This window comes from Notothenia rossii (assembly GCF_949606895.1).
Source record: "Notothenia rossii genome assembly, chromosome: 4".
NCBI classification, from domain to species: Eukaryota; Metazoa; Chordata; class Actinopteri; order Perciformes; family Nototheniidae; genus Notothenia; species Notothenia rossii.
The window spans coordinates 86,729,633-86,747,185 of NC_136902.1; the positions used below are offsets into that span (position 1 = coordinate 86,729,633).

General features: G+C 41.3%; 1 protein-coding gene across 1 annotated transcript in view; it reads left to right on the forward strand.

Annotated features, from left to right (window-relative positions):
* Positions 1 to 14,464, forward strand: part of LOC307037991 (uncharacterized protein) — a 40,509-nt gene extending 26,045 nt beyond the window's left edge. The window contains exons 7-10 of the mRNA XM_079679270.1: positions 5,189 to 5,344; positions 10,206 to 10,448; positions 10,574 to 10,658; positions 14,038 to 14,464. Coding sequence (XP_079535396.1) covers positions 5,189 to 5,344; positions 10,206 to 10,448; positions 10,574 to 10,658; positions 14,038 to 14,116 — 563 coding nt within the window. The 3' untranslated portion in view covers positions 14,117 to 14,464. The remainder of the gene's footprint in view (positions 1 to 5,188; positions 5,345 to 10,205; positions 10,449 to 10,573; positions 10,659 to 14,037) is intronic.
* The last annotated feature ends 3,089 nt before the right edge of the window (positions 14,465 to 17,553 follow it).

The following is a 17,553-nucleotide window of genomic DNA, read 5'->3' on the forward strand; positions in this document are numbered from 1 at the left end:
GCGGAGCGAAGAAAACACATGAAACTCACAGGACTCACTCCTCAGTTTATCAGGTGTTTTGTTTCAATTAATGTATCATTTAGTTACAAATATGTGAAATATCTGAACAACAAAGTGGTCAAAAATTAATTTATTCATTTATTGGAAACATTTTCATGATCGTTTTTTTCGTTTTACATTTTCATTTATTATCATTTCCATTCAGTCAGTCATTAATTGCAATAAAGTGTTAATTTGCTACATATCCAAACAAACAAACAAACAAACAAACAAACAAACAAACAAACAAACAAAGTGTGCAATCCAATGGATGTTAATCTAACTGGGTTTTGATAGACAACATATCTCTTTTTCTTCTCTCAATTATTTTATTTCGTTTGTGCTCTAATCAATATTAATCAAACTATTGTTCGTTTATACATTTTAGGAATGGCGTTTATCTTTTTTGAGAATGAGTTCTTATTTTATTTAATGTATTTGGGTCTACAACAGATGATACAAATGTTTGTGTCAGTAAATGTGTACTAACAGAGGCAGAGGTGTTTGTGAAAATAACGGGGACAGAGCTGGCTGCTGTCAGACGAACAGCTGTGCAGCGTCATCACAAACGGACGTCGCTTCACGTGACGCTCCGGAGAAAAGGACGTCCCATTGCTCTTAAAACTAATTTCCCTGTTTCTCGTGGTTTCTTTGCGTCTCTCCATGCTTCCCTGGTGGGAGGGACTAAACGCAGGGAAACTACGCAAATGAGGGACGCAAGGATTTCATTGAACCAAAGTGAGATTCAGCCTCATTCTTTAATTACCGCCAGAGCCCATACCTTGTTCCTGTTCACTTCCTGTTTGTCTTCTTCTGCTGTACCCAGCGGAAGTTGAATTAACCGTACTTCTTGCTGCGGATTGATTTGATTGCACTAAGTCCCTTGATCCTCCTTAGCAACAGTCTGCTCTCCTTAGCAGCGGTCTGTTAGCGAGAATTAACAAACTCTAAAATGTCCAATATGACCAATCAGAATAGAGTATTCAAATAAGCTGTGTCACAATTTAGGTGAGTGTATTTCGGTAGATAGAAAATATGTTTCGTCCGCTTCAAGCACCACTACTCAAGTGCCATCGAGCTCCGTCATCTTTAAAAGAATACTGACAGCTATAAGATTGATATATCCAAATCTCAGAAACTACAATAATCTTGATTCATAAAAACAGCACCACAGATTAGAGGGCAATTATAATGTTTTTGTATTTTCCGGTAAACTGTCCCTTTAAGTAAATTATTTAGCTCAAAATAATCCCGTCAACCTTCTCCCTCATCAAGTATGGAAGGCCAGCTTTTCACCGGTTCACCGTGTAGCCTGCATTAAACGAAAGAGGTCGACAGTGAGAGACTCCTCACCATGCCGCCCGCTGCTCGTCAAACCCTGCACCGTCTCTGCCACCGTCGTTAAAGCTCCAAAGTTAATGAGAGAGAAAGGTTAGCAAGGAGGAATATCACCTTGACAACCCTCTGCACTCATTTATGTCCCTCCATCTGTCTCCTCTATTTTACTCTTTTTTTTATTTTTCTTCCCAGGCAGACAGGGCTGAGATCCAACAGGTTTTATATGTCTCCTGCTCTACCTTTCCACCTCTCTTTCTCTTTTTTCCCTCCTACTCTCTGTCCCCCAGTCAGTCAGAAAAGGAGGTTGTTACTGTGCAGTTTCTGTCTCGTGTGCATCCGAAGAGAGAGACACTACATTTACATTGCATTTAGCTGATGCTTTTATCCAAAGCGACTCACAGTAAGTACATTCGATCAAGAAGATACAAACTTGAAGAGAACAGAATCATAGAAGTACATCAGGTTTACATAAGCCAGTCCTTTATTAGTATATAAGTGCTCTGTTAGTAATTCTTTGTTCGTAATTCTATCGCTCGAAGTGGAGTCGAAAGAGATGGTAGAGACAGATGGATAGAAAGACTCTATACAGAGAGAGAGAAGAGATACACTCATCTGTATGAATAAAAGTGTTCACCTTGTGCTTCGCTGGCTGTAGCCAACCTAGTCTCGCCGCATTTCGTGTTATAGTTACGACATTTAATCCATTGATTCGTGTTCACCAACACGATTTTCCCCTTTTTTTCGTGTCACACAGAACGATTTTAAAAGCAATGTATTTCTATTGGTAGTATGTTTCGTGCCTGCAACACGTATTTTTGTCCGTTCGGGTCTTGGAAGGCTTCATTTGTTATTCTTATCGAAATAACACACTGTTATTTACTCACCAATAACACACAATTATCCTTGTTTTTATTTATTTGTTTTATTCCATCATCTCTTGTTTTTTTGGCGTCCGTTAGGAACTGAATTTACCAAAAATAAAAATAACCGGAAACAGAGGTAGGCCTATAAGGGACATTTTGAGCATCATTGCGATACACAGCGACTGAACTGATTACCCAAGATCCTCAGCTATGTTTTAAGCTCGCTGATTGGATGTTTTAGTCGTAATGCACGTAGGGATATGGCGTTAATGCGATATGAAATCAGGGAGTTACATAATAATTCCAATTTAAATTACATGAGCCACCAATTAAAGCTAGCTGGATAGCTAACATTCGCTAGCAAGCTTGTTAGACAGGTAGCTAAAGTAAGCTAGCTAACTAGGTAGCTTGATTTACAAATAGATCGATACATGATTGATGGATAGATAGATAGATAGATAGATACTGTAGATGGATGAATAGACAGATGGATAGATGGATGGATGGATAGATAGATAGATATATGGATGGATGGATGGATGGATAGATAGATAGATGGATTGATGGATGGATAGATAGATGGATAGATAGATGGATGGATAGATAGATAGATAGATAGATAGATGGATTGATGGATGGATAGATATATAGATAGATAGATGAATAGATAGATATATGGATGGATGGATGGATAGATAGATAAATAGATGATGGATGGATAGATAGATGGATAGATAGATGGATGGATAGATAGGTAGATAGGTAGATAGATAGAGATAGATTGATAGATAGATAGATAGATTGATGGATGGATAGATTGATAGATAGATAGATGGATGGATAGATATATAGATAGATAGATGAATAGATAGATATATGGATGGATGGATGGATAGATAGATATATAGATGATGGATGGATAGATAGGTAGATAGGTAGATAGATGAATAGATAGATATATGGATGGATAGATGGATAGATAGATAGATAGATGATGGATTGATAGGTAGGTAGGTAGATAGAGATAGATTGATAGATAGATAGATAGATAGATAGATCAATGATAGATAGATAGGTAATGTTTGCTAGCTAAATAGCTAACAGTTGCTAACTAAGGAGCAGTGACATTTTAATTGAGTTTGGTCACTAGGTTAACTTGTTTTTATAAATGTCAACACTGAGGACCTTTGTCTACCCTTTTGGCAGTGATAGTTATTATAAGCTGTTGACATGAGCTTTAGTATGCAGTCCAGCACACATAGATGAAAAAACAAGCAGAAAGACTGACTTATATTGATAGCTCTTTCTGCATTTCTGACTCATTTAGTATTTTCAACCCTCTGTGAATTTAGAAGCCAGCTGTCTCACACACTCCTCCTCTTCCTCTTTTCATTTGCAGCTGATTTAGACTAGTTAGTAGATTATTCATGCAGCCAATAGTAATAATTGATTGGCTAACCATTGGAGAGAAAGAAGAAAAAACTGTAGTAATTGCTCTGCAGCTGTCAGGATTGGCTGAAGCGGTTATTGGTTTGGTGCAGATGCTGCCGCTGAATGAACAAATGGATTATTGTATCAAATGTAATTTACCAAATTTGCTTGGATTCATTGATATATTTCTAATCACAAAAAGGCTAATGGATTGAGGAAGCTCGTCACAGCCGTGGATTATTCCCTATTCATTGTTTCTCCTGTACAGTATATTGAATGGATGTGTTAGGACAAGGTTTGAATCATTTGTACCACTTGTAGTGATAGACTCCAAATATAAGCACTGCAAAATACAACCATGACCTAGTTTTACTTTTTAAATTGATCAACCATGAAAACGAATGACTGTATTCAGAAAATCACCCAACAGCTTTGTATTTTGTGTATCGATTCGTCACACAAAAAACCTTATTCCATGCATTTGATCTACACAAAATCACTCACTGTTGGAGTCTGATAGCAAATCAAATGCATTGCTATTTCCATTTGGGAGCGATATGTCCTCCTGATATCAGCGTGAAGTCGTACGATCTCTCCTCGGTTCTCATTTAAATGGCTTCCAGATTTTTCAAATGTCGTGTAGAGCATGTAATGAGCAATATAGGTAGAGTGAAGAGATGTGTTCAAAACAGTGTCAGAAGGGATCAAATAGTACTCTACAAATATTTATATTCTACCAAAGTTTTCAGACATTAATGCAATCTAGTGTGCATGCCACCTGTTACTCCGGCAACTTTCCAACTTTTAGCTTTCTCATTTGATCTCTCTTGTTATTTTTCTTTAAATACATTCTACTAATAAATTATGAGGCTATGCCCTCTCTAAACTTTCTTGTAAAGATATGTCTTGTTTATTTTTAAGTTGCTGCTATTGTGCATCCACGCAACTGTTGTTTAGCAACTGTATGGCTGCCATGTTTACACCAGGGGGGAGCTAATCACGCTAAGGCCGGCTAGCATGATGGTCTTAGAAACGGCAATCCCCACTGAAATGTGAAGAAGGACACAGAGGTTGCAGGGTAAACCGAAGAGACGAAGGAGGAGAGCTGGGTGCTGTGTCTCCCCCATTTCATTATGGGCACCGTAAGATCACTGGCTACTAATGGACGAGCTAACCACCGTAGCTAGGAGCCTGGCTGAATATCTGGAGTGTAGTTCAATGAGCTTCACTGAAACATGGCTGCACCAGGATATATCTTACGAAAACATTTCCATCGATTTCTTCCTTCACCATGAGCCTGGGTTTTCATCATGTCCCTGTGGCTACAAGGACTTCTACTTTGCTTATATAAATATGTATTTGTTTGATTTTAATATGGTACAACTTTTTGGAAACCTAATAGTGTGATTCATTCATTTGAGTTATTGATTGATTGTATGGCTGTTCTGAGTATCTTTTCCCCCCCCATATCTTGTATTCAGTGTGCACCCTCTCAGAGTTTTCTCTCACTCTTTTAGGGTCAAAGGGTCATGGACCAAGCAGCCCCTACCCTGAGGTAGACCTGGTTTCAAGAATGATGAAGAACAAGCTCGTACAGCCAACTGGAATTCAAAACCACTCAGCCAGACCCACAAGGAGAGGAGACATATCAGCAAACAAACTAGGAACATCTGGTAAGTGTGTGTGTGTGTGTGTGTGTGTGTGTGTGTGTGTGTGTGTGTGTGTGTGTGTGTGTGTGTGTGTGTGTGTGTGTGTGTGTGTGTATTTTGTCTGTGTGAACACTATCAAGCGCGCTGAGCCCCTCTTCCTGCTTACACACAAAACTCCATTTCACACACAATTAATACACCTCAATTCTTCATTTAGCCACTCTTTCTTGGCACTGAGTATGCGCGCAGGTTTCTTAAAGAGATTATACCGTATCACTCTCGAGCATGAACAGACACACATGCAAGACACACACCCACACACACACCCACACACACACAGTATTGGGAGTTGGTCCAGGAATCTGTCCTCTCATCACTTCCTCGCTCACAACCCAGAAACACTGCAGCAATCTGTTTATGTACACACACACACACACACACACACACACACACACACACACACACACACACACACACACACACACACACACACACACACACACACACACACACACACACACACACACACACACACACACACACACACACACACACACACACACACATAGACACCTGAGAGACACGAGGATAATCTGTTTTACTCTGTTATATATCTAATACTCTCCACTGCTCACCAGATCACAGGATCCCCTCCCTCTTTCCCTCACACAACAACAACCATGTTTAAATACATCCAATTCAATCCATCACTCTGTTCTTTCTAAACTTCCAAGCAATTTAGCCCTGGGATCTTAATACATTTTATTGCACTTACAACACATTTCTGATACTGCTGATAACCCAGATATATGTAGCTACCATGTGGCCAGAAGTATGTGGACAAACTACCCAAACATAGATGAGCGCAGCGCTGTGTCACTGCCTGGCGAAATGAGAGAGCCTTCCCCTTTCTGATGAAAACAAAGAATCAGCACGAAAAGGAAAAAAAGAGTCATCCTCTTTAAAAGCTGCTGTGTCATGTATTTAACGGCAAACAATCAAAATAATTTTAAGTAACTATTTTCTTTATTATTAAGTAGAAAAAAGGGCAGTACAATGACATATCTGTGTCTTCACTTCATCAACAAAGAGGACAGAAAACGTAATCAACGTGGTAATTCAATACGTCTGTGGGAAACACTTCACCACAGCTACATTATGCTGCTAACGTAGCTAACGTCAAACAGTTGTAATGTTAAAAGTCAAAGTAGAGACTGCAGATGTTGCATTGAAATATAAAACAATGACATGCAAAGGAAATCCCAGTTTAAGTGCTAGCCTGTTAAGGACATCAATAATGCATTGCTTTTATTTCACCATATCGACAAAGATCAATGATCTCCAATGACATTGTGTAATTGTTTGCCTGAATGACCATTGCCTTTGGGCTTCTTGTAGATAATAAGATGTACAGTATTCCGATTCTTATAATCAGATTGATGAAGACCTCAGCATCTGGATTTACCATAAGTCAAATGACAGCAGATATTTTCACCCAAAATGGGCGGGGCAAGTACTCAGATGTGTTGCTCTCATGTATTGCAGATATGTGATATTTTAACATGTGATTCCAAAAACGATAATGTACCACATGTTCTGATAAACTGGTCAAAATGACATTAGTATGAAAAAAAACAACCCACCTGACGTCACCAATTTCCCCCTTGGGATAAATAAAGGACTCTGATTGGCTCTAAATGTATTAAACATGTTTATGTTTTATTCCTGTCCTTATTCATTTGTGCTTTAATATCAGATACTTTAAGTCAAGTGAGCACCATGGTGCATTTAAGTCTAGTTAAGTTGAATGCTTGGAAAGGTGGTCCACACTTGTGAAACCTTTCGAGCTCCAGAACCTTTTGAACATATGTCATTAAAGCATCAGAAGGACTCCTGGGTCTCCAAAAATGTTTCAATATTTTTTAATTCCTCCAGGGACCCTTATCACAGACGTTTTGGCGAGTTTCCTCCTTCCTCCCTGAGCCTCATTGTGCCGCCTTGTCAGAGCGCTGCTCCAGTGTGTGTCTGACAGCGCAGTGAGGAAGGCTGCTCGCAGGAACATCTGTGCTTCGGCTCCCAAGTGTCATTTATGAAAGTCTTGAAATAGCTTTGAGTTGCTGAGCATCTTTTTCTCTGAGTAGGGAACTCCTTTTCAAGTTACAATTACTAGCCTTCCAACTCAATTGCAAACAAATACAAGAGAAAATAAATATCAATAACATGTGTTCTACTAAAGCAGTGGTTCTCAAAGTGGGGGGCGGGCCCCCCCTGGGGGGCGCAGAGGCATGACAGGGGGGGCGCGAGAGACCAGGAGGAAAAATGGTTATAAAATTATTATTTTTTAAAATCATAATTTGAAAAATTATTTATTCGAAAATAATATGATACAGTACAGTACTATTACGTCTGGGTCTCTGTGTTTCATTAAAGCTCAGCTCTGTGTGTGTGTGGAACGAGCCATTTTGTGTGCGTGCACGAGCGAGAGAGAGAGAGCGCACCGGTACCGGAGATCGTTGTTGTTAGCTTCTGGTGCTAGCGAGCTACGCTAACGGATATAAGGAGTTTTTTCAACAACAAGGTGGAGGAGAGTCCTCTCCTGTCAGACTGAGAGACTCAGTGAGCTAAAGGACTCTCTCAGTGTTATCTCAGTGGGTCTCAAACGTTTTGGTCACCATTAATGTAAACAATTATTTCCGAGGCACACCTTTATATGATCATTATAGTTATAAAAAAATAAGAGATTAAATTAAAAACAGGTATGAAATACTATATGACAGTAAAAAAATAACAAAGTTTAAAAGGGTGATTTGTAAAATATCCATAAAGAAAAAGTAAATCTCTTTACAGTTCTGTTTCAAATGGGTGTTGAGCATGCCCCCGGACCCCCCGGTCTAGGTGGTGTGAGGTCCACACACCACCTATAAAAATAGCACTTTACCCCTTCTTACACCTATGCCGTGAGCTGATTATCAAGCCTTAATTGTAACAGCCGTGGGTACACTGTGTATATGCGTGGGGATTGTTGTAGTTTCAAATTCAACTGTGGCGACCGGTACATTAATGGGAAACCCTAAATGTTTGAGCACCCTCTATGAAACGTCAAGCTACCCCACAGCACCCCGACTATTTGTGTTGGCCACTGAGCCTGACTATTTGTGTTGGGGGGGCCCGACATTTTTTTTTCTCCAAATGGGGGGCCTGACAGAAAAAGTTTGAGAACCACTGTACTAAAGTGTATAAGATAACAGAACTATATCACCTTAGGAAAGAAGAAACCCAGATATTTAGGATCAAACATGTGTCCTCTGCTCAGAGATTTTATTTCAAGGAAAACCTGCCTTTCATTAATCATATTCAGGCAGTAGCCTATACACCAACAATGAAACACATGAGCACACACTACAGTTTAAAGAAGCAGAAATAAAATCTGAGCTGACAGAAAATGCTTCGGTCTAGTTTAATACACACAGTTAAACTCACACACAGTTTTATGAACTTATACGTTCACCGAATTAAAAAGAAGAAAGTGAAAACCACAAAGCAGATTCAGGCTGTAGACATGTGAATTCAAATTTGAAGAGGCTATGTCACTATGTAACACTCGCATTTCTATTGGCTAGATTTAAGTCTCACTCTCATTTTACCCTGATAACATATAAATCAGGCAAAGCGTTTCTCAGAACCCAACATCGAGAGCTATCTCCTTTGAGATGGATGTACATTGAGTCTACAGGTATGTGCGAGTGCACACGTGTTAGCAGCGCTGTCCTGCATGGATCATTGCTCCCATGCTGCTTGGTTTGACAGCGCCGCTGCCCGTGAAGCCCTAAGTGGAGGTTCTGTGTCTTCTGAAGACAGAGCCAGGCACTGGGAGAGGGAGGGAGGGGGCGGAGCTAAGGAGACAATGGAAGATTGAAAGAATAAAAGACTTAACACTGGAGCTGAAGCTGGTTAGACAGCACACAGCATGAGGAATCAGTGTGCCACGCACACACACGCACACACGCACGCACGCACGCACGCACGCACGCACACACACACACACACACACACACACACACACACACACACACACACACACACACACACACACACACACACACACACACACACACACACACACACACACACCATCATAGCTTCTCAATGGGGGCCTCGATGTAATTTACAGTGAGCAGGTGGAGATGGATGTTCAATCTGATTCAATTTGATGTGGCTCGCAGTGGAGTGGGATGAGACACCACTCATTCCACTGACTGCTGTGAGAGTCTCCGTCTCTCACCCTCTTCACACCCAGTCTCGAGCCGCTCCTCTCCTTGCTCTTACTTTCTTCTGTCTTCCTCCCATCTCTTTCCGGAACTCTGTACCTCTGTGTGTCCTCAGAAACATTGCTGCCATCTATCTTACTGTGCATTGATACAACAATCAATTACAGCCCGATATCAAAAATGTGCACATTTCTCTAAGGGAGTTTCGCAGTGTGTACAGACAGGCTACGGGAGTAATGGAATACATCTAAGGGCATTATGAATCCGGATACCAAATTTAAAAAGGTAACTGTTTCCCCTTACAGTTACCAGGTACTGGGATACTTTTTTAAATTGTGTTTTGAACTTTTTGTATATTGTGATACTAAGATGAAGTTACTGTAACTAGTAATTGTAAGGGAATACATTTTTAAAGTAACCCTTAAAGCCCTGTCTGCAGCATACTCAGACCCTTGCAGAAAAACCTTCAAATGAATGGGACAAAAAGGAGGAAGGAACTTTTTGGAAATCAATAGAGCCGGATTCCTCTCCCAGGACGACCACACATGCAATATATGTTGTGTGTGTAGTTAAATAAGATAATACATGTATGCTTTCTTTCTTTCTTTCTTGTTCAGGGTTTTCACTGTCTGGCAAGTCCACACCAATGCAGTCTCCAAGCCCTCTCTCTGCCGGCTTGTCTCGTCCTGCATCGGGCTCAGGAATAGGTCCAGCGTTGCGTCCGTTATCCCAGGCAGCCCAAGAGATCATGGACATCTGTAGTGTGGACCAGATGGGCTGCGAGGACCCCGACCTGGACGCTGACACCACTGCATACACACTCCACGATCTGGAGCAGGAACTCAGGCTCATGGCAAATGGTACAGACACACCATGCATTCATTCACAAGTCATGTATGCATACACACCTTATTTTTCTGGCTTCCTTTGATTATGAAAAGACTCTGTATAAAAGTAAGGCGTTAACATTGAAACCTTCCTTCAGCTTCAGGAGCAGAGCAGCAGGCTGTGGTGTTTGGCACGAGAGACAGAGATAGTCCAAATCAGCATGGAAATCATCGTTTCACACAGTGAGTAACATGCACACACTAACAGAGCCCAGTGGTGAGAAGTAACTAAGAACATTTAGCCAAGTACCAAACTTAAGTACCGTTTTGACATACCTTACTTGAGTATTTCCATTGTATGCTACTTTGTAATTCTACTGCACTACGTTATAGGCAAATATTACATATATATAAAAGTCAACAAATGTGATTCAAGACATTTAAAACCAATCGAGGCCTTGTTTTTAGATACATCAATATTTTTTGGCCGATCTAATTTCAAAAGATTGGCAGGAAACCTGTTTGATTAACGGAAAATTACGTTCACCAAAGACTGTATGATAAGGAGGGAGAAATTCAAAGAGATACCTGAACAGCTGTTTTGGGAGCCCTCTGTGTGGTGTGTGTGTTAATCCGGTTATTACACGTCTCAATGTGATATTCACACTGCTATGCTCAGCACAAGGCCTTGAGCGCAGATTATGCCCACTACACACACACACACACACACACACACACACACACACACACACACACACACACACACACACACACACACACACACACACACACACACTCACACACACACACACACACACACACTCACACTCACGCATTAAGCCGCACATTAAGACCTGATACCCAACATGCTGTCAGAGCTGAAGTTGTTCTGCTGGCTAACGATCCATTACAGACTCCACATATCCGACAGAGAGAGGGATTGATGGCGCACAAAAAAAGAGGGATTACCCCCCATCGTGACCATTGAAATGGTTGAGGAGTGTTGGGGAGCGCAGGAGGGAGAGAAAGCAACGGATTACATGCCGATCACTGTGAAAAGACACGAGCAGAGAAACAGGAAGTCTTAAAGCTACTCTCAGATCCTCTCAGAGTAAAAAGCACATTTTTCTTACAGGTTATCAAATTGTTATGGAGATTTGACACAGCAGGCACTGCTTTAAAGTTCTAGAGGGCGGTGTATTAACTTTTTCAGGTTCGCTTACAAAACCATTTGGGGCTCTATTTTTGTAAAACCCAGCGGCACTGCTCTAATTTAGTTTTAGATTTGGCTGTTTAACAAGCGAAAAGTAACGCTGACAATCTGGGAATTCAATAGTTTTTGCTTAATCTTCATAAAGCTATTCCAACATGACCCAAGCAATGATCCACAAATAAATGTAGATTTAAAAAAAAACTAATTTGTTTCTGGGGACACCAAAATATAAATGTGGGACTAAAATAAAGACCATTAACTTTCTTTTCGAGAGTTAGGTTATGTTGTGGTGGAAGAAGTACTGAGATCCTTCACATTAAACAGGCCCTTTGATGATTTCAGGGGTTTTCCCTTTCCCGTAGTGCAGGGGTGTCAAACTCAATTTCATCGCGGGCCACATTGGAATTATGGTGGCACTCAAAGGGCAGGTTGTAACTTTAAGACTATATAAATATTTAATATAAAAGGATTTATTATATTACATTATTGCCTCTGCATTGGATTATTATCGGATGGGGTAATAACTTCATAATTACGTCTGAAAGCAAGTCTACTGCAAATAATTGCAAGTCTCTTCGGTGAGAATGTCACAAAAATGATTTTAGAAGAAAAGCCACATTTAAAAAAAATGTAACATTTTGAAAAAAAAGCAACGTTTTGAAATAACTAATTCTGAGAAAAAGTCAAATTCTGAGAAAAAAAGGATATTTTGAAGAAAAAACACTTCTGAGAAAAAAAGTCAAATTTGAGATGCATTGTGGGACATGTAGTTTATGGCCAACGTGCTTCCGTAAATCAGCATGTAACCGTATAATAAACATATTATATTCTTTGCAAGCTCTTGTGGGGCCACATACAATGAAGTCACGGGCCGGATTTGGCCCCCGGGCCTTGAGTTTGACACCCCTCCTGTAGTGTGTTATATAGGTTTTTGTGCATGTAAATCCCCCACACACTCCCCCCATGCCTGAAACGCCTCCATTGGACTGCTTTATTTACTTCCTGAACATAGTGACATCACTAAATAACACGTGCGCTTCTATTGGCTAGCGATCCAACACATTGGACATGAAAAGGGGCGCGAAAGCTCTAAGTGGTTGACCGATCACAACAAAGCCGGCCAGCTAACCAATCAGAGCAGACTGGGCTCTGGTTTCAGACAGAGGGTGAAAAGAAGTGCTGCAGTATGAGAACAATAAAGACCTTTTGAACATTAAAGCATGGAGACATGTCACAATAGAGGCACAAAATACAGATATGAACCTGGACATGTGCAGAATACGACCCCTTTCACTTAAAAACTGCACTTTTAAAATAGGTTTACTGCACCCTCCCGACCGGAGTGTTCAATGTAAGCTTCCTCTCAGCCACCAGGTACTCACAGACAGTTGCATCGCAGAGTAGTTGCATGATAATACAGTTCTACTTAGACTAGTCTCTGCTGCCCATCATCATTTTCAAGAACTGTGTTTTGTTGAGTGGGTTTAGAATTCATTGCTATAGAAAACTTATCAAATACACATTTATTTGAATGTCTATTCAGGTAATAAGAGCTGTCGGAAGTACTCTTCACAGAAGTAAATGCTGCTTCACATTGTGAGTGCATGCATAGATGTGTGCGTCTACTATAACCCAACCTGTGTTTACCTCATATCCAGACATCTATTCATCATCTGCCTCTGACTCCGCTGCCTCCAGCTGTCTGGGTGTGCTTTAGTGTAGCCTCGGTCTATTGGCTGTCTTTGATCTAACCTTCAGTCAGTGCGTACTTGCACAGCAGTATTACATTCATATTTGGAAAATGGATGTATTCGTAATTTTCTTACAGAAATGCTTACATGTACATTTTGCACAAAAGAAATGCCTTACATAAAAGCACAGTTCAGTTGTCAAAGACGTCAGTCATTATCAAACCAATGATTAAACACCATAACTCTCACACATTCAATTTAGCTGAGAAAACCTGTGTTTGTACAAAATAATTTGAAGCTTGATGACATTAAAAACAAGTGATTTAATGAAACCGAGGCCTCTGACACCAGCATTAGATCAGACGGGCGTTGTGGATGGCATTGTTATGTCTGCTGCCTATAAAATCTTAGTTAAGTTAATTTGCCTTGTCATAGTCAGCTGCAAACTGGGAGAGGCACCTCCTAAGTGTCTCATTAAAAAAGAACGCAGGCTCCATTGGTGCAGTTAATTGTACCTCGTGCAGTAAAGTGTTTCAAAATGATCATTATTTACAAGTGATGACCAAGGCAGACATTATTTAAATGACCCTTCCAGCGGGTGTGAATACGTCCCACATGTTTCCAGAGTGAAATCTACGATGTCTGCCATCTTTAATCAGGTGTCTGAGTGATGTGATGTGCGGTGTTCTGCCTCTGATTGGTGGGTTTGCTTTTGCAGAGACAGAGCCAGCGAGGAACAAAAGGACGAGGAGGCGGCCGCACAGACAGACGAGCAGAGTGTCCTCTCACTACCCTGAGATACTCACACACACACACACACACACACACACACACACACACATACACACACACACACACACACACACACACACACACACACACACACACACACACACACACACACACACACACACACACACACACACACACACACACACACACACACACACACACACGCTAGTTAAATAAGGACACAGAGATAGCAATAACACACAAGATGTAACTTTAATTGTGTTCATGTGGGTAAAAGCTAGTGTCTATAATACTATATATGTGGGGAACACTTGTGCAAATACATAAAAACAAAAATTGTAGTTGTTTGGAAATACTTTGCAGTATAGCGATTAAATGCCGTTTTAATTTCATGGTGATTTGCCTCTTTTTTTAATGTTTCCATGTTTTCTGTGCACAATGTTTATATTTTGTCTTTATAAAAAAAGGCACATATTTTGCTGGATTAGCTGAAGATGTAAAGAAAGTGACGAGACAGACACCGGATGTGGACAGGAGAACAGGTGAGTGTGTGCTTTAGAGACGACTGCAACTTTAAAACACTTTCACCAAAAGTGATTGAACGCTCTAAATGTTTTTGTTGTTACCTCTTTGTTTCTCAATAAGGTTAGAATGCAACTGGATCAGGTCAGACTATATACACACACACACACACACACACACACACACACACACACACACACACACACACACACACACACACACACACACACACACACACACACACACACACACACACACACACACACACACACTGCTGCAGGAGATGAATTATGTTTGTGAGGTAGGGAATAAGGAGCTCTGCCAATGGCCGCTGTTACCATCTGTCGGTGTGTGTGCAGGAGTTGCAGAAGATAAACACCAGCCACTGGAACTGGTTTGTCTTCTCTGTGGTGAATGTGTACACGTTGGTGTGTGAGTGTGTTTATTTTCTCCTTCCCATTTCTGCTGTTTTGCACTACTCCCCACAGCCAGTACTAATCTATCATGGTTGCCAATGTCCTCAGTTGAGTTCATAACGCACCGTCTACTTCTTTATCCTCAGCTGAGGTCATATGCGTCATTTATGATACATAGAGATGTCCTTGTGTTGCGGAAGTAAACAAAGGAGTCAATGGAGGCGTTCCAGGCAGGAGGGGGGGGGGGGGGGGGGGAGTGTGTGGGAGAGAAACTCCTTCTATAAATGAGAATACTTTGAGAAGGTTTATTCGCACTTGCAAACAGGTATTTCTGGAGACCCAAGCGGTGCAATTTGGAAGTAACACATTGAATATTAAAACAAGTTGAGTAGAAAATAGACAAGCAAACATCGCTCCCACGGCAGCTGAAGATAATTCCCCCTTATCCTACTGTTTCTAAAACGACCCAAAATATGCACTCGCTGACCAAAAACGTTAACAAACTCTTACGTTTTCCATTGTCTCTGTGACATCGAAGAACAGTCATGCTGTTGAGTTTTGACCTTGAAGAGTAGAACCAGCGTCTTACGGCCCGTCCACACGGCGGCCTGCGTTGAAGCTTCAACGCTTCTTCCCATTCACTTTGAAGGGGGTGACGTCACGCGTTGCCAAACTGCATTGTGGTTCTGTTGGTTCGCTTTGCTCGCTTCAAAAGTTGGGAAAAGTTCAACTTTTCAAGCTTCGACGGAAGCGTCAGCCAATCAAATCATATACCAGTACAATCTCTAGCCAATGTAATGCAATCTAACCGTGTGCTTGTGTGTCCGGGGCGGGAGATTCATGTGATTGATTGTTGGTCGAGTTTCAGACACGCCCGCCGGCAAGCTTCAAAGCACACTGCCATGACATGTGGACGCTGCGTTAAGGTGTTGCTAACCAATAATAAGCCAACGTTACTGGCAATACACTAGTTGTTTTATTTTTTTATCTGAAAAGTGTCCCCACCACTTTTCAAAACACAGTGAGCAGCAACAACTGAAGACTAAAGGCCCTGACACACCTACCCGATTTTGGGAGTCAAAGGCAGTCGGGCATTCGCGGCGCCCTACTCAGGTTGGTGTGTCCCGCACCGTTGTCTCTTTACGGCACATTTTCACACCTCACAAGGTCAGAGAAAGTCGGGACAAAGAAATCACTCTGATTGGCTGTTCAGCTTAGCGAGTCAGTGCTTGAGAAGCGAAGCGGAAGTGAGGGACCAAAACAAACGATTAAGAAGGCACACACAGACGGTTCATCTTTTTCATTTTCATCTCACCTGGACGCAAGAGTTTCTTTTTTATGTTTACATGTTTTCGATCGACGAGAGACAGTGAAAATGGAACCCAGACGCTGTTTGTTGTTTGTTTAAATCACGCAGCCTGTTCTTCTTCTCTCGGTGTATAGTCTGTCTTCCGGTTGTTGCCTCTTTTGAAGGACGAATACACACTACCACTGCCTGCTGGTAAGGACAGTTATTGCCACTCGTCAACTGAAGTCTTTGCGGTGTGTTCGTAGGCGGGCGGCGTAGCCGAGTGGACGTAAAAGTCAGGACGCCTTCGGTACTCGTTCTTTGGTCTCTGGTTGGTGTGTAGCGGCCTAAACAGGCAGACACAGGGGAAAAGATCTGACTATTACACAACCTAATGCAGAAACTCAAAAGTAGGAGGGATGTCAAAGGTGCCAACTTTGTGATTGCATTTAGGATTTAGGATCATTTGTTGAATATGAGCATGTGTGCATGTGGCTCTAGTGTTTGCCTCAGACACTGTGCAGGGATATAACTGTATTTTATTTGTCCCGACGTTAATCGCCAGAAGCTGACAGCAAAAGCCCCGTAATCCAACAGCAATCACACCAACACCGATTGATAGGGCAGAGACGGAGAGAGAAAGAGAGAGGGGGGAAAGGCGAGGAGGCAGATCTTCTGTTATTATGTCCTTCACTCAGTTTATCGCTTGCTGTTTAGGAGTGGACAATAACAGACACACATCTGATGGATATTGGACAGACTGTGATCTGCGCTCTCTGTCCATCCTTCTTTCACATTCACACATGCAGGCAAACAGGGTAAAAAGATGGCTGACCTTTGTTAGATTTGGAGCTGTCAGTTATGTTGTTGATGCCGTCAAAAATACAGAGTAACTGGAGGAGTTGACCTTTAACTTGACTTTATTAACTTCTATTGTGGAGTTCAGACTCTGTTTATTGCAAAAAAAATTGAAGATTCGTCTGTGTTCTGAAACTTGTTGGGGGCATATTCAGTAAACTTTTGGAACAAACTTTTACAGTTTTTATTCTATTATGCTTTTTCCCCCTGTAGTGTGTTAGATAGGTTTGTGTGCACGTACATGGTATGTAAAGACTAAAATGCCTGTTTTCCTGGAATTTCTCCCCCCCCCCCTGCCTGAAACGCCTCCATTGGACTGCTTTATTTACTTCCTGAACATAGTGACATCACTATTTAACACTTGCGCTTTTATTGGATAGCGCTCCAACACATTGTA